Genomic DNA, 18,968 nt, shown 5'->3' on the forward strand with positions numbered 1-18,968 from the left:
GGGCGTGCTCGCCCACGGGCTCGGCTGTTCCCGCCACGGCCGCGGGGCGGCGCCCGGGAGACGCCTGGAGGAGCCCCCGGCGGGGGATTCCCGCGCCGCCGCTCAGCAGTTCCGGGTCAGCGGTCGCCGTCGCCAGAGAGGCTGCGGGAGGCCGCCTGAGGCGGGGGCGCTGAGGCGCTGAGGCGCGCAAGGCCGCGGGCGAGCGGGCGCGTCCGGCCCGGGAGGCGAGCAGAGCAGAAGGGGCGTCCTTCCCAGCGGCCCTCGGTGACTGCAGGAGGATCTGCTGACCCAGCAGTGTGGTCAGCCTGTCACGTTAGCTCTTAGCGCCCTCCAATCCCGGGCTCAAGGGAGCGGACCCCGGAGACTTCTGTTGTTCACTTTCTGTTTAGTTTTTTTAGTTTCCAGAAACAAGTGAGTTGATTCTCATCTCCCCACCCCATTCCCCCATTTCTGCTTATTCTGTGCTTTCATTTGGGATAACATCCTTGACTTCCCCTTCACTTGTGTTGACAACATAGATTTCTCACAGACTCCTTAAAAAATATGCGCCCCAATAGGACAGAATGCATTAATTATTAGAGTGGAAATAAGGTCAAAATTCAGTATCCAGTGGAATTTATTTTAAAACTACAACAGGCAATCAAGTACTGTTGTAAATGGAACTATAGCCAGCCTTAAACATAGAAGAGAATGTAGGAGAAAGTGTGTGTTCTGTAGACTGGGCTATGGAGGAAGCAGAGGGTCCTTTGTTTTCCTTCGTGTGACTGTGGGTGCTGAGGATGCTTTTCCTGAATGAGAAGACTCTAGAGTATCTGGGAGTTTACAAGAGTTCTTTTAAGTGTGCTCCAACCTCGACTTGACTAGAGATCAAGGTAACCAGCCCACATAGGATCTGCTCAGGATATGGGACCACTTTGGGTGGGTCATGTCTGTGTTTTCCCTGTACACCTTTAGGAAGCCTGAGTGGTAGATGATACATATCTGGTCAGACACACATGCCTTGGCATGAGCTTGTTTTATGGCAAGCAAAAGGAAGTTTTAAACAATTATTATTTACAAAGCAGATTTAGAACATTTTTCCTTGTTTTCCTGCACAATGGAGAGAGTTAGGATTCTTTCATGCAACAGCACTGGCAGTAACAAACAAAACTTTCCAAATAGTCAAGTTGTTAGGGAAGTTGCTAGAGTGTATTTGCATACCATTTCCTTCGCCATCTGGTGGGTCTGAACCCCATTTCCTAATTCTCTTACTCCTTTCTCATACTGCTCAAGAACTTCTCAATCCTGGTTGCACATCTGAACAAGTAGGACTTAAAAAAAAATAATAATGCAGGTACCCCACAACCCAGTTGTATATTGAATCAGAGTCTACAGGAGTCAGGCCTGGGCATGTTTTGTTCTGCTTTTTTGTTTTCATCATACAGATGATTCAGATGCATAATTCATTTTGAAAAAAAAAAAAGAAGAAGAAGAAGAGCTGCCTTATTCTCAAGCCATCCAAGTAAAGGCTGTTCTTTCATAGGCCACATGACTACATTCTTTACATTTGCTCTTTGTTGTACTTTGAACACGCTTTGGTGAGCTTAACTGCTCCCAGTTGCTCAATACTCTTCAAGCTTAAACATAACCTTCCTGGAGGCCTGCTTGTCTCACTATGCAGAATAGCTCCCATAGTATTTTCATATCTGAGAAGTCCTCTCCTAGGTACGTCTGAACTCATAACCAATACATTGAAAAGGTTGGTTTAAACACTGAATTGTATATTTTATAAGAATGAAAGTTATGGCATGTAGGTTATACCCATGTAAAGCTCTTCAAAAGAGAAGAAAGCTAAGAAGTGTAGCAAAGTATTGTGAAATTTCTTTAATCTGGCTTATGCTCATTTGCCAGTCAGTTGGGAAAGTCCAGAGTCTTTTAGCACATGATCAACTTATTTTTCTGTATTGCATCTCTTACATAAAGCGCACAACTACCCTTAAACATAAATGATTCCCAAATATTCTGTTTCTTTAAGAGGAAAGTAATTTAAAGTTCCTCTTGAAGCACTCTGAATGTAAACATATCCTCAAACTTATTCTTTTATAGTTATCTCACACCCGTTGCTGTGTCTTTTGAAATTATTAAACATTGACTTCAGAGAAACAAAGACTTTGTATCTATGTCATATAATTGGTTTGTATAATAATTAAGTTATAAAAGCATAGTATCCAGTATAGCTGGCATGAACAGGTTTGAGAACAAACAGATAATTTATGGTATGATTGTGTAGTTCAACTGGTAAGCCCCTGAGTAGTTTCCTAACCATGACCATTAGGCACGTTATGGGAATTAACCACCTAGGATTTACAAAGGGAGTAGAAAAGATAAGTTGTTTAGAAGCCAAGTGTAGATAGGCTAAAAACATCCACTCCACCCCTCTATTTTTAATTATTTGACTGTAGGTCATAGAACCAGCATTTGGGAGGCTCAACTATTAAGGAAAACCCTTGGGAAGTCCATATATATAGTAAATTCTATCAGATTAGTAGAAATTTTAAGATCTGTGACCAATTTTTAAAAATTTGTATTACATTTATTTATTGTGTGTGTGTGTGTGTGTGTGTGTGTGTGTGTGTGTGTGTGTGTGTATGTGTGTGCCGTGTATATGTGTATGCAAGTTCATACACGTGGATGTCAAATGACGACTTGAGTCAGTGCTCTTCTTCCACTGTGCGAATCTCAGGGATTGAATGTTGGCTCTCAGGGTTGGATGCAAGCATCCTTACCCACTGAACCATCTCACTGGCCTAGACAGTTGTTTTTAAGACATTTGAATTAAAGTGTATGAGTCTTTACAGAAAAGGCCCTGTAATCAATGCAAATTTCCTTGTTAATAGCGCCTGTTAGTTTTCTGGGGCTGCCAAAACAAATTACCACAAACTGGATGAAGTAACAAAAATCTATTTTCTATCAGTTATGAAGACCAAATAGTAAACTGAAATGTTACCCCAATCTTGCATCATTTGAAGGTTTTTGGCCTTCCATCTTTTTTTATTGAAAAAATATGTTCATATAATATATTCTGAGCATGCTTTTCTCCCCTCCAAAATCCTCCCAGATCTTCCCTACCCACCTCACTCCACATCTCTTCTTTCTCTCTTTAAAAAACAAACAAAAATTCAAGAAGCACACAAAACCCATAAAAATATAAAACTGAAAACCAAAGCATACAAGCAAAAGACCAGTAAGACAAAAAACAAATGTCCAAGCAAAGGTGTATGAGCTCAAAGGCTACAAAAATAGCATTGAGTTTGTTTAGTGTTGACATCAAGTGCTGAGCATGGGACCTACCCTGAAGTGTGGCTTACAGGCCCAGTGAGACTCCATTGGAGAAGACTAATTTTTCCTTTGCAAACAGATACCAATTGGAGATAGTTCTTGGTTAAATGTGGAATCCCAAGTGGACTTCCCCCTCTTAGCGTTGGGACCTGCACTGGCTTGAAACTGTGCAGGCTTTGTGTATGCTGTCACAGTCTCTGTGAGTTTATATGTGCTTCAGTCCTTTTGTGTCTGAAAGACATTGTTTCTTTGGTGTCATTCATTCCCTCTGGATCTAGCAATCTTTCTGCTTCCTCTTTCACATAGGTGCCTTAATGAGGAATTACCAATACGGAGTCAGGTAAAAAATACAAGGGTATTTATTAGGGAGATGCCTTACTTACAGAATAACCTAACCAGCCGGTGGGGCACGAAGTAAGTACACAAAGCCGATGATGAAAAGGATCTTTGCAGGTGTGGTCAGGTAGCCTGTAGCCAACCCCTAGCAGGCATGGTTATGGTGTCCCCTACAAATCCTGAACACTGAGGGGAGGGTTTGATCAAGATATCCCATTTAGGAATGTGTGTGCCAATGTTTTTTACTCTGCCCATTGTCCAGTTGTGGGTCTCTGTGCTAGTTCCCATTTGCTGTAAGAAGCAGCTCCTCTGATGATAGCCAAGCAAGGTACCAATCTATAGGTATAGCACAACATTATTAAAAGTCATTTTATTGCTATATTCCTTTACCTGAACAATAGTATTTGGGTTTTCCTTACATCCATGGCCTATCCTTCTCAGGTTCTTGGCCACCCTAGGTGTTTCATGAGATTCCATCTCATAGAATGGGCATTAAATCCATTCAGAGACTGATTGGTTCCTCTCACATTTGTTTCACTATTACACCAGCACACCTCACAGGCAGATCACCATTGTAGGTTTGTAACTAGGTTGATGATTACCCTTCTTCTCTGGTAACATGCAGAGTACCTTCTAGTACAACAAACTAGTACTAATCAGTAGAGGTGAAGCCTCTATTTAGGCACCAGCTTGTCTTCTCTGTGTTAACTGAGGTATGTAAGTATTGTCTTCAACAACAGAAGGAGAGGATATCCCAAGGAATGATAAAATTTATCATTAAGGAAAGATGTGGTAGTGGGGGCAGAGTAGGAGGATTAAATGGGGAGAGGTTTGGAAGAGATGGACAACTAGCATGAGAGGCCATTAGAAGGTCAATATGGAAACATTCCACTGAAGAAGCTTCCTAAAATATATACATATATTATTAATATTAATATATATATTAAATATAAATGGAATCTTCAGATCATGGGGGTTAAATGCCCAACTGGATACCTTATGACACCTGATTAAACCTCTAGTGCCATCAGTGAGTTGAGTCACTAGCCAGATTCCATGGAAACCCCTAAACATCTTAGGTACCAGCTTGACTTCTATATGTTCACTGAGGTATGTAAGTGTTGTCTTCAACGATAGGGTCTTACCATAAGCTTGTGGAGACTAACCATGGAATCCCAGTACCTCCACTCAGGTCAGTAGCTAACGTCTATGGTTATGCTAATTGCAGAACACAAATTGAAGGCTTGAAAGCCAGCATCCACATATAAGAGAAAACATACAAGTAGTATTTTTTTTGGTGGGGCATGGGTGCTGAGTTATCTTAATCAAGATGTATTTTGTTTTTAGTTCCATCCACTTACCTGCGAAATTCCTAATTTTGTTTTGTTTTATGACCTTTTAAATCATTTATTAATATCCCATTGTGTAAATGCACCACATTTTTATTATCTATTCATTGTTTCATGGGCATCTAGGCTGTTTGCAATTTCTGGCTGTTATGAATACAGCAGCAATGAACCTGGATAATCAAGTATGTGTGTAGTAGGATGTAGGCGCCTATGGGTATATGCCCAGGAGTGGTGTAGCTACATATTAAGGTAGATTGATTTCCAGCTCCCTGAGGAACTGCCACATTGATTTCCATAGCAGTTGCACAACTTTGCACTCCTACCAGCAATGAATAAGTGTTACCTTTTCCCCACATCCTCCCAGCAGGAGCTGTCATTTATTTAGTTTATTGAGCTTGGCCATTCCACCTGGCATAAATTGAAATTTCAAAGTAGTTTTAACTTACATTTTCCTGATGGCTAAGGATGCCTGTGCTGTCGGTGTCTTGTTCAAAAAGTCTTTTCCATGTCAATGAATTCAAGCTTATTCCCCACCTTCTTGTCTCTCAGATATTCAGGGTATCTGGTCTTATGTTGAGGTCCTTTATCAATTTGGAGTTGAATTTTGTTCAGAGTGATGAATATGTATCTGTTAAAATTATTTTACATGCAACCATCAGTTTGGCCAGCACCATTTGTTGAAGATACTATCTTTCCTCTAGTTTGTGTTTGTGGGTTCTTTGTCAAAAATCAGGTGTTCATAGATGTGTGTGCTTATGTTTAGGTCTTCAATTATATCCTATTGATCAATATTTCTGTCTTCATGCCAATAACATGCTGGTTTTACTCCTATAGCTCTTTAGGACAACTTAAAATCTGGTATGGTGATGTAATCAACAATATAATAGTATCCAGGATTATTTTAGCTATTCTGGGTTTTTGTGTCTCCATATGAAGCTATATATTTTTTAATTAATATGAAGAATTGTGATGGAATTTAGATGGGAATTGTCAATGATTACTTTTGGTAGGGTGACCATTTCACAATATTAGTTTTACCAATCCATAAGCAGGAGAGATATTTCCATCTTCTGATGTCATCTTCAATTTCTTTTCAGTGTTTTAAAGTTTTTATTTAAAAGTCTTTCACTTGCTTGGTATAGTGGTATGAATGAAAATAGCCCTTGTAGGCTCATAAAGAATGACACTGTTAGGAGATGTGGCCTTGTTGGAGGAAGTGTATTACTTGGGGTGGGCTTTAAGGTTTCAAATGCTCAATCCAGGCCCAGTGTGTCCCTCTCTGCTGCCTGTGGATCCAGATGTAGAACTCTTAGTTACCTCTCCAGCCCCATGTCTGCTTGCATGCTGCCATGTTTCCTGGTGTGATAATTATATACTAATCATCTGAACTGTAAGCCAGCCCTAATTAAATGATTTCCTTTATAAGTGTTACTGTGGTCATGGTGTCTTTTTACAGCAATAGAAACCTTAACAAACACACCTGGTTAGAGTTATCTCAAGATATTTTATTATTTTTGAGGCTACTGTAAAAGGTGCTGTTTCCCTGATTTCTTTCTCAGCATGTTTGTCATTTATATATAGGTAAGCATTTCATTTATTTGTGTTAATTATGTTTTCTGCTACTTTACTGCACATTTTTATGAGTTCTAGAAGGTTCCTGGTGGAGTTTTTAGGGACTTTTCTATATAAAACCATATCTTCTGAAAATGGAGATACTTTAACTTCTCCCTATCCTATTTGTATACCCTTGATCTCCTTCAGTTGTCCTCCTGCTCTAGTTAAGGCTTCAATTTTATTTACCAATATAATTAAGTGCTATATTAAACAGGTATGGAGAGAGAGTACATCATTTTCTTGTTCCTGATTTTAGTGCTTTGAATTTCTCTCTATTTAGTTTAATGTTGGCTATGGGATGGCTGTAAATTATATTTATTATGATGATGCATGTCACTTGTATCCCTAGTCTCTCCCCAGGACTTTTATCATGAAGGGATGTTTGATTTTTTTTTTCAAAGGCCTTTTCTGCATCTAATGAGATGATCGTGTGGTTTGGGTTTTTCAGTCTGTTTGTGTGGTAGATTGTGTTTATAGATTTATGTATGTTGAGCCATCACTGCATCATTGTGATGAAACCAACATGATCATGGTGGATAGTTTTTTGATGCATTCTTCGGTTCAGTTAGCAAATATTTTTGGGGAATTTTTGCATTTATGGTCATAAGATATATTGGTCTGTAATTTTCTTTGCTGAGTCTTTGTGTGGTTAGGTATCAGGGTAACTGTGGCCTCATGAGAAGAATTAGGAACTAGTCCTTCAGTTTATATTTTGTGAAATAATTTGAGGAGTACTGGTGTTAATTCTCTGACCTTCTGGTAGATTTCTAAGCTGAATCCATCTTTATACATCTTTATAGGCTTTTTTGGTTGGAAGACTTAATTACTGCTTCTATTTTACTAGAGTTCTGTTTAAATCACTTATTTGATCTTGATATAACTTTGGTGTGTGTTGTGTATCAAGAAATCCATCTGTTTTTTTTTTAGATTTTCCAGTTTTGTAGAATACAGATTTTTAAAGTATATTTTTTTGATTCTCTGGATTTCCTCAGTATCTGTTATAATGTTCCCCATTTCAACTCTAATTTTATTAATTTGGAATTTCAATCTGTATCATTTAGTTAATTTAGCTAAGGGCTTTTCAATTTTACAGATTTTTCTCAAAGAATCAATTCTTTGTTTCATTGATTCTGTGTGATTTTGTTTTTGTTCTTTGTTTCTGTTTTGTTGATTTCAGCTCTGAGTTTAATTATTTCTTGCTGTCTATTTACTATTTTGGGATTTTTTTGGTCTTGTTTTTCTAGAGCTTTCAGGTGTGGTGGTAAGTTACTAATATGGATCTCTTCAACTTTTTTGATGTAAACACTTAGGACTTGGAATTTACTTTGTAAGTCTGCCTCCCATAGGTTTGAGTGTGTGGTATTTTCATTAGCATTCAATTCTAAAGAGCTTTTAATTTCCTTCATGATTTCTGTCTTGACCCATTTTTTTTTTCATTCAGTAAGGATCTGGTGAATTTGTTTACTTTCTGTTGTTGAGACCCAGCTTTAATCCATTGTGGATGGATAGGATACAAGATGTTATTTCAATTTTATTATATCTGTTGATACTTGCTTTGTATACAAGTATGTGATTGATTTTGGAGAAAATTACATGAATTTTTGAGAAGAAAGTATATTCTTTGTGCTTGATTGGCATGTTCTGTAGATGTCTTCTAGGTCCATTTAATTTATGGTATTGTTTAACTCAAGCATATTTTCTGTTTAGTTTTTATCTGGATAACCTGTCTATTGGTGATAGTGGGATATTGAAATTGATTTTAGCTATAGCAGTGTTTCTTTTATGAACTTCTTTGGTCAAACTTAGGGTGTGGTGTATAAATGTTAAGAACTGCAATGTCATCTTCAGGTATTTACCCTTTGATGGATGAATCTGTATTGTCCTTCCTTATCTCTTCTGATCGGTTTTGATTTGAAGTCTATTTTGTCAGATTTTAAAATGGTTACACCTGCTTGTTTCTTGGTCCATTTCTCTGGAATACCTTACTCCATCCTTTTATCCCAAAATAATATCTGTCCTTGATGGCGAGGTGTTTCTTGAATACAACAGAAAGATAGATCCTGTTTTCAAATCCAATCTGTTAGTCTGTATTTTCATTGCAGAATTTGTACTATTAATATTGAGTTAACAATGAACTGTGCTAATTGATTCCTGTTATTTTGCTATGATGTGGGTTTTTTCTCCTCCTTTTTTGTTTTTTTTTGTTTTGTTTTGTTTTGTTTTTTTGTTTTTCGAGACAGGGTTTCTCTGTGTAGCATTGGAGCCTATCCTGGCATTTGCTCTGGAGACCAGGCTGGCCTCGAACTCACAGAGATCCGCCTGCCTCTGCCTCCCGAGTGCTGGGATTAAAGGCATGTGCCACCAACGCCCGGCCTTTTCTCTTCTTTTTGACCTATTCTTCTGGGAATGTTGGTTTCTTGTGTTCTTGGATATAGTTTTTCTTTCTCTGTTGATTGTGATTGATAGTTTTGTTGGATATACTAGTCTGAGATTGTACCGGTGGCTTTTTAGAGTTTGTAGCTCATTTGTCCAGGCCCTTTTGGCTTTCGGAGTCTTCATTGAAAATTCAGGTGTTATTCTAATGGGCCTGCCTTTATATGTGATTTGGTCTTTTTCCCTTACAACTTTTAATATCTATTCTTTGTTCTATATGTTTAGTGTTTTGATTATTATGTGTCATGGGATTTCTTTTCTGATCCTGTCTATTTGGTGTTCTGTATTCTTCTTGTACCTTGGTAGGCACCTCCTTTAGGTTGGGAAATTTTTCTTCTATGATTTTGTTTAAAAAACATTTCTATGCCTTTCACCTGGGTTTCTCCTTCTTCTATCCCTGTTATTTGTAGCTCTGATCTTTTCATAGTGTTCCAAATTTCCTGGATATTTTGTACCTGGATTTTTTTGATTTAACACTTTCTTGAACTCAAGACTTAAAATTCTCTCTTCCATGTATTGTGTATTCCTCCTTTATTCTGAGGCTTTTGACTGTCTAAATTTTTGATTTCCAGTTTTATTTCAGTTTGGGTTTTTAGTGACTCTATTCCCTTGTTATTAATTCTTTCATTAACTTTTAAATTATTTCATTCAGTTGTTTCTTGTGTTTTCGTGGTCTTCATATGGGATTTATTCATATCCTCTTTAAGGTCCTTGAATATGTTTACAATTGCTATTTTGAAGTCCTTGTCTTATGTTTTAGCTTTATTGCATTTCTTAGGGCCCACTTACTAGGGTTATTGGTTTCGATTAGAGGCATATAATATTGGCTATTCATATGTTTTTGTAATGCAGTCTAGGCATCAGGAATTATGGTGATTAAGGTGTTTCTAGGTTTTGACATCTGGTCCTATACTTTGTTGGGTGGGTGTTCTGTTCTTTGGTTGCTGTTGCCCTTTCTGGATCCTAGGTAAGTGGTAGATATGTGGGCCCTGGCAGAGAGTGCTTCCATAAGTTGGTGGGGGACAGAAAGAAATGGAGATGAGCTAGGAGGAAAGGCTGAGAGTGGCTGTGGGAAAAAGTTAGGGGGATTTGGCCCACAGGAATAGATGGAGTCTCCAGGGAGTGGAGTTGTGGTAGGAGGAGAGGCTATGGCAAGTAGGCTCTGGTAGGAAAAGAAATAAGTCTGGAGAGATAGGGATGAAACATCTAGGGGGATCCTGGATCTGTATCAAGAGGCACGGTCTCCAGTGAATGATGTTGAGATGGATGAATGCTGCTAAGGACTATGGGTAAGTCTGGTCAGGAAATAACTAAGGACCAGAGGGATAGGGAAGATCACTTACCTAAGTCACAACCTATTGTGGCCATTGGGGGGCCAAGGTAGAAACTGTTTCTGGGTATTTGCTGCTGATACAAAGGAATGCAGATGAGTTAGAAGCCTGTGGTCAGGGGAGAGCTGAACTGGGTCCCTCCAAGGGGTGGAGTCCCCAGGGAGTGAAGGTAGCATGGGAAGAGGGACATCTGCAAGCAGTCTGCTACAAGGCTGAGGGTGAGACTGGAGAGATCATATGAGGGACAGAAAGATAGTGGAAATCTGTCCTTCCATCTCATGATATATCTAGGCCAAGTACTTAGCCATCTTCCAAGCCTCCACTATAGTAAATCTTTCAATGATTTGATTTATGAATTTCTTTTGGATGGAGTCTAGTAATATGCTTTTTCAAAAAGTGGATAAATGTGTATCAATTTATGTAATTCTAATGAATTATCAGTAGATGGCAGTAGATTCTTTTATTTTCTTTCTTTCCTTTTTTTTTTTTCTTTCCTTTTTTAGGTTCCACCATAGAGATAGAGAAAACAAAACAAAACTAAACCACCACCACCACCACCACCACCAACAACAACAACAACAACAACACACACACACACACACACACACACACACACACACAAAGCCCCACAATTTTCTCAAGAATAGTTGATGTAACTAAATGTTATATAAGAGTAGTTCAACTGAAGTTGACTCATGATTCAGAAATAAAGAACAAGAAATACCATTTATTTCTTATCATATGAGTCCAATGTTCTTCACTCTTTATGTTATGCTATCAAATATTTGAGAGAGTGCGAAAAGAGTAGAATACTATTTGCCTTCATGGGGGAATTAGAATAAAATGATGAAAATTGTAAGAACGATTTTTTGAATAGTCATGAACTTGATGAATGCTTTGTCTAGCAATGGTTAGTAAATCATACCACCTATGTCCAAAATGAGCTCTATCTCACTGTAGAACTTAAAATGTTATCTAGCATAGTATGTAGAGAAACAATTATACTAAAAAGAGATCAAGCAAGATTTTATTTTTATATTTTTAAATTTAGATTAGAAACAACCTTATTTTATATAACAATCCTAGTTCCCTCTCCCTCCCACCCTTGCATGCCCCCCACTGACCCCCACTATTCCATCCCCTTTCTGCTCCCAGGGAGGGTGAGGCCTTCTATGCGGGATCATCAAGTCTGTCACATCATTTGGGGCAAGGCCTGGGCCCTATTTTAAAGAAGATGGTATCTGAATTAGAATTTAATTTAAATATTGACTATAATATGGGCACAATCAGAACTGTTTCAAGGAGCAAAATATGGTGAAGTAGAGATAGATTATGGGTCTAAACTTAAAATATGTGCCAGGCATTTCTAGGTCTCTACCCTTTTGAAACTTTTGGCTGAAGGATATAGTAAAGGAACAAATGTAAAAGATGCCAGTTGTGATAACTTCTATTTAGCAAAATAGGGTTGGAAACACTTGTCAGTAAAGTGTTTGCATACATAAAGACCTAATAAGTCAGTTCCTGAAAAGCCCACATAAAAAGTCAGGCATAGTAGTATATGCCTGTGATATCACACTAGGAGGCAGAGACAGGAAGGTCCCTGTGGCATGCTGGCCAGCCAGTCCAACCAGTCCAGCCAAACCAGTGAGTTTCCGGTTCAGCAAGAGTCTATTTCAAAACAAAAAAATAAAAGTTGTAGAAAGTTACCGGGGAAGATACACGTTAACAACTACCTACCTCTGCCTCCACCTATGTGTATACACATGGAGAAAGAAAAAGAGACAAGGAGGGAACAAAGCAAGGAAACAGGATGAAAGAATAGGGTCATGGTTTAGGGAGAGCTATTAGGAAGGATTCCCTGCTAACATAGTATTTGGAAGTGTCAGGGGAAGATTGGATTCCAGTATAACTTCAAGGTGACCAGTAAGTTTTACAGAAAGAATTCCAGCATCTAGCCTTGGGCATCCTGCTCGTGGGATATCTTTAAGGATTTCCCAAAGGAGTAATGAACACCAAGAGTTAACTCTCTTTATCTTTGGCAAGTCTAGTTAGATCGCCCAAGCTCTACATCTTTCTGGAGGCTTCTGTAATAATAACATAGGGTTTGAATTCTGAACAACAACCTTGAACTTCTAATTATGGGTATACAGAAAACTATGAAAGAGTAGGTTCAGTAGTGCTGTGGGAGGGGACAAAGAGACCAAGAGTTTAATTTGAATATTGAAATGCCCATTCAAAATTCCAGGGGAGGTATGAAGTAGGCAGTCTGGTCTAAATCTATAACTCAAGAAGGATGTTTAGGTTAGAGATGTGGATTTAGGAATTCTCAGCCACTGGCTGGATCTCAAAGCACTGAACTGGGTGGCATACTGTATTAGGAGGGACAGAAAAAAGGCAGGTGAAGACCAAGCACGAGCATGCTCTATCAAAAGCAAGGAAGATAAAAAGAACCAGCAAAAGAGACAATGTATTGTGTTTCAGAGGAGGCACCATACTGTGACCAGGAAGATTGACTTGGTCCTTTGGATGTGGAAACATGGAGGACATAGATACTATGCACAAGTGCTCGAAAGGTAGCATGCTTGACTCCAGAAGAATGAGAGGAGGGAAGAGGATAGCAAGTGGCTTGGCTATAAAATGGTTGCTAGCTGAAGGAGATCATGTTAATGTGTGATGGAATTCCTGTTGGTTAGATTTTGGCTAATACATATAGCCAGATAAAGAAGGAAAGTATTTTGAGACTATGTGCAGAGTAATGTCTCTGAGGACATTCCTAGAGTTAGCGAATTATGGAAAAGGCAGTATGTCTTGCCTTTCATTTAAAGCAAAAAGGTAAAGATAAAGCTCAGAAAAGAGGTTGGAGAGTTTGCAGAAGGTGGAGCTCGAGCTCTGGGAAACACAAAGGATGAGTTGGAGCATGAAACTACGTCAAATAGGGATTGTACCAGGCTCAGCGGGAATACATCTTCATGGTAAAGAATGATTTGAAAGTCTGAAGGCTTCTCCTAAAGCCTGAGTTAGGAGGGCTATGGAGTGTAATGGGACCAGTGTCCAGCTTTAGGCAGATTTACAAGTGGCACTAGTTCAGAGGGGAGAGATTAGACATGCTAGGAAGATAAGGTCACCTAATAGGAACTTAGGGAATGAAGTTGGCTTCCCTAGTGAATCATGCAAATTGGGGTGCTGGAGCTATTTTCCTGAAATAGTAAAACTATGAAACTATGAGATTTGGTACCAAATTACATGAATTCAACTCACATCACAATAGCTGACTGTATAAATTCCTTGATCTTATTTGTACCTCAGTGAGCTTTTGGTAAATATCCACCTCATGGAGTCAAAGGAGTTCATCTATAACTACTTAGAACACTACCAAGAATAGAATAATATTTGATGGGGGAAGTACTTCTGTGTATATGTTTGTCTTAATAGTTGATAAATAAAGCAATGTTGGCCAATAGGGAAGCAAGTTAGGGGGGACTAGGAGAGAAGGAAGATTCTGGGAAATGTAGCAAAGAGGCAGTCACCATGTGATCCCAGGAAGAGAGGACACATAAGGCTGGCATTCTCCATAAGATAAGTTCTTGTAAAAATATATAGATTAGTAGTTGTGGTTGATAATTAAGACTGAGCTAGCAAATAAGAAATCCTAGTCATTAGCCAGCAACATTGTAACTAATATTAATCTCTGTGTGTTATTTGGGGGCCCTAACATAGGCAGCGAGACTCAGGCCGCTGTCTGTCGTAAAGAGTTATCATTACAAATGTTATACATAAGGCTTAAAAATCTGAAGTGCTTAGCATGTAGTACAAGTAGGCATGACAGAAGCACTTAGCACTATAGTCAGTTGAAAGCATTAAGTATGAAGAATGCGTTTTTAAGGCAGGTAGGTAAAATTAAGGATGAAGTCTTTGCCCATAAAATGAAACAACTAAGCTAGAGAATATAAGGTTTGGATCCACCAATACTAATCCACAATACTAATCTTTGTGTGATGAGGGAATGACATAGAGCAGAGGTGTGAACAGGGAATGAACTGAGAATCAAGGAGACATCAGGAATGAAGGAAGATCCAAGTAAGATTAGAAGGAAGTGACAGGAAAATATAGGAAAGAATCGTAACTTCTCACGTAATTCTGACAATCTGCTGGCTAAACTTCCAGGGTTTCTTCCACTTGTAAGATATTTCTGCATAGGATTCTATCTCCTCACCTCAGAAGCAATCCAATTTTGAGTTTCTTTCTTATTTTTATGTAACACATCTCAGCCACTTAAGTTTTAGTTTAGAAGGCATGTGTAACTCTCTCTCTGTGTGTGGTGTGTTTAATCCTTAGAAAAGATAGCTCAGTGATTGCTGAAATGTCTCTGTGGAAGTTTCCTTGCATATACTTGACATTTAGGATTTTTTTTCTTGGAAGGTTTGGAATCACTTTAGTACAGGTTAGATTTACAACATTTATAAAAATCTTGGGTTTTTGCTAATGATTAGTCAAGTAACTTGAAATTTCCTCATCCATAGGAGGTGGTAGCTTCTAATCTCAACAGTATTTGTTGGCATTGAGTCCACTTTTTCATCATAAGGACTTGTGTCATTTCCTCTGATGCTGGTTTTCCTGAAACCAGCAATGACCTCAGATCTGTCACCATGCTACTCTGGTGTTAGTGCCGTTCTTTCTCTTTCTTCTTTTTATGTTTTGATGGAATAAGGTCTTTATTTCTTCACCTGACCACCTAAATAAAAGGTAAACAAATATGTTTTTCAAACCTGCTTAGGACCTATCCTGGTCAAAATAACACTGGACAGAAAGTTTTAAATGTTCTTAGAATCATTTCTTATGTGTGCTGGTTAAAATGTATTTCAACACAGTACTGGAAGTTCCTGCTACTAATCCATAATAATTACTCAGTGTGTGTCAGGTATTGCATGTGTGTGTATACATATATGATTGCAGTATAATATCTTTAATTATTACCTTGACCCTATGAGGCTTCACAGATAAAGACTTTGAAGATAAAAGAAAAGACTTCCTCAAGCTCCTGACAGCTGAAAAGCAGAAGAACCAAAATTTAAATATGGTTTTTCTTTCTTTCTGAATTACTTAATTATTGTGTTTAATTATTGATATTAATAGTGAACAGTCTTTAATCATTCTTGTAATGTATTTAGCAACTATTAGGATCATGAATATTTGACAGGAAAAAAAGAAAAGAGAGACATTATCTATATTGTTTTGTAGGAGTAAAGAAGGCAGCTAATCCAGGGAAAGGAACTAATAGACAAAGAATGTCAGAAGACAAAGCAAGGAAGGATGAAGGCATTCCTAAAAAAGGTGAGGAATATTAGTAAGTGCTGGAATATTAGCAGCACTGACGAAAATGAATGGAAGGTCCATGGTGTTAAAATTGGTAGCAATTTAGAAGAGGAGGAAGCAGTCATATTTCATCAGGAATAGACATATACAAGGTTTATATGCTTTATGTAATACTTAAAAAACAGGACTACACAACTAAGAAATGCTGAGAGTATGTGGGAGGGGGGTCTTCCCCAGACTAGAACACACCAATTGGTTATCCAGTACCAAGTGGTCAGCCCTGAAAACATATATACAAATTATATTATACAGACCAAGTGGGTTGTACTTGTGTGTGTGTGTGTATGTATGTGTGTATGTATATATTATGATATATACATATACACATATGCATGTAATACCAATTAAATTATTAAAAGGCCATGAATTTGGAAAAAGAGTAAAGGAGTACACAGGGTGGCTTGAAGGAGTTTATGAGTTATAATTTCAAAAAATAAGTAATTAAAAAACTGGTCTACAGTGAAAAATAATCCGCTTTAAGTGGTTTTCACTTACTATAGTAGCACTGTAATTGTAACATGTGTGAGAGTTCTGGATTAAGAAAGTAAGACAATCATATTTACTCTCTTCTATAAAGAACTGGTACAGCATTGAGATAAGCAACCTTGAAATGACATTACTATTGCCTTATTCTTGATTTTGCTTAGGGCCAAAAAGAGGGGCTATCAATTCTAAATTTAGCTATTTATAAGAAAAAAACATTGTTTTTAATGGATTTATAGAAATAAATATGACTTTCTTAAAATGCCCACAATTTTTATTAAGTAGTTTATTCTCTTGTGTAGCTATGAGCAAAGAAGACACGTCTTCATTAACTGATGCTGTAGAGCAAGTTGCAAAACGACAACAATCACAAACATCAGAAATAGAAAAACATAAGAAAGTTCTCTTCCAATTGCAGGTAACTAATTTCATATAATCTTTGAAATGTCTCTAACTTCTTCAGAATTTTTAGTGAAATGTAGCTTATAAAGAATAGCCAGAGACTGGGAGAATAGTTCAGTTGGTAAAGTGCTTGCCACACAAGCAAGGGAATCTGAGTTTGATGATCCATGTACTAAAGCCAAATATGGTGGGATGTGGAGAAAGGTTTGTCCTGGGCCAAAGCCAGTGAGAGACTCTGCCCCATAAAACAAAATACATGGTCCTTGAGGAACAACACCAGAGGCTGTTCTCTAGTTTTCACATTCATGTACATGCATACATGCATGCGCGCGTGCGCGCGCGCACACACACACACACACACACACACACACACACACACACACACACACAAACATACACCACAATACACCACATACACCACACACATACACCACATATACACCACACCACACACACACACACACCACCACCACCACCAACAGTAGTACCACCACTACTACCACAAAGTAAATAATAGTATTGAGAGGTTTGTTTTAAATTCATATTTATTCCCTCAAGATTTTTGTTCTCCCAAAGTGGTCTATACGAATGGGGTTTTTCACACTCCCATGCAGTGCCATTGTATCTACAATGTCATTATAGCTATAGTGTAAGTACATAAAACCCAACTCATCACATATAATCATTTAAAATTCATCCTATGGTGTTGTTCCATAAAACCATAAATTGAAGTAAATTAGTAAAACCATGTAAGCTCTGGAGTCTGAGTAACTGGTTGTCAGTGACCACCTCAAGTAGCTTTGCTCTAAGTTCTTTCCTCTTCATAATGTTCTCTCATCATTTTGCAAGGAAGATGGGGCCATCTTGGTTTTGTGTGAGACATAATACACTGTATGAATGTGACTAGAGAAAGGAAACCATGTATGTAAAGGTGTCATTACATAGACTGTAGAAATTAAAAGAGTAGGTTCCAGAATGGAACCATCCTGATTTCACAGCCAGGTTTGCATGTTTAGTTCTACAATTTATTTTCCAGTGCTTTTTCCTCCTCTTTTGTAAAATGGAGGAGAATAATGAGGTATGGCTGTAAGGGTTTTGTGACTATTAGAGTAAGCTTGTAATTATATGTAAGTATCATTTTGGGGACCACAGTGGGCAGTAGGACTTGATTTTGACATTTATTAAGTATTAATGTAGTCACAGATACATAATGGTAATAAATGTGTTGATGGTTTATATGTATTTTTGTGATGTTTGTCACTCCTAAAATATATTTGCAAAGTAGAATATAATACAAAGCAAAGTCTTAGATTTCTATAAAGAGATTTTATGACTTCCTTTTATAAAGCTTCAGACATTATTTATGCTGAGAGCCTATTTTTGAGTAAAATTTTACAAAACATTGTGTTTACTCTTGCGTTGTTCATCACCTGTAGGGAAGGAGACAGAAAAATCAAACAAGTAATTTCATGCCACCTGGCATCGTCATTGTTAGAAGCACGAACCCCATATAGATTTAACACAAGAAAGACTTTTCACTAAAGAAGTGATCTTTCAAAGTCAAGATTTAAAGGACAGCTGGAATATTGAATACCTGGAACAAGTTTTAGAGTACAAGGTCAGGAGGCTAATATTCCAGAGAGTTCACAGAGGCTTGATGTAGGATTGGTGTACTCACAGCACTAGAAGTACTTTGACAATGGCATAGCATAGAGAAGGTTTGGAGAAATGGTGGAAGCTATTTACAGTGATAAGAGACTTGTGTTTTATTCTGAAATTGATAAGATCCAAATGGATTTTAAAGCAAAGAGTCAATAAAAAAGTTTGTTAAAGAAAGAGAATTCTAGGTCCATGAAAAGTACTTGATACAACACCTACTTAGGACAAAAACTGAGCAAAGGAGGAGTGGACAAGAATTTCCTCAGGCTAAAGGACACAACATCTGTGTAAGAACAACCATATGCCTGAAGCTGAAATGAAGTTTTCCTCTAGTGACCAGGAACAAAGAGCAAGGTGCTTCCTTTTATTTCCATTCAAAATTGTACCAGTAATTCAAATCAGTGCACCATGAAAGAAGAAGAAAACAAATGTATCCAGGCAGGATAAAGTAAACTTCTTAAAAAGTTAATTCATGGCATCGTTACCTTTAGAGAAATCCCAAAGAATTCAGAAAAGGCCATTAGTATTAATAAGAGAATTTTTAAAGTAATAGAATGTCAAGATTAATATTTTAAAACTATATTGTAGGTATATTTATGGGCAAGAGATGATCAGAAAATTTTAAAACAACGTCATTTATGATGATGCCAAAACTGTGCAGTTAATTAGA

The 18,968-nt window shown here is 37.8% G+C and overlaps 1 protein-coding gene across 3 annotated transcripts in view; it reads left to right on the top strand.

Moving 5' to 3' along the window:
- The first annotated feature begins 108 nt into the window (after nt 1-108).
- The window catches only part of Ccdc122 (coiled-coil domain containing 122), a 46,283-nt gene continuing 27,423 nt past the window's right edge, over nt 109-18,968 (top strand). Inside the window, exons 1-3 of one of the 3 annotated variants that reach the window (XM_027390114.2) lie at nt 109-411; nt 15,620-15,712; nt 16,540-16,655. In XM_027390114.2, the coding sequence (XP_027245915.1) occupies nt 15,667-15,712; nt 16,540-16,655 (162 nt within the window). In that variant the 5' untranslated portion in view covers nt 109-411; nt 15,620-15,666. Of the gene's footprint in view, nt 412-15,619; nt 15,713-16,539; nt 16,656-18,968 lie in introns of those variants that run through there. The other 2 variants (XM_027390113.2, XM_035452288.1) reach the window with 2 other exon arrangements.

The sequence above is a fragment of the Cricetulus griseus genome (assembly GCF_003668045.3).
Source record: "Cricetulus griseus strain 17A/GY chromosome 1 unlocalized genomic scaffold, alternate assembly CriGri-PICRH-1.0 chr1_1, whole genome shotgun sequence".
NCBI lineage: Eukaryota > Metazoa > Chordata > Mammalia > Rodentia > Cricetidae > Cricetulus > Cricetulus griseus.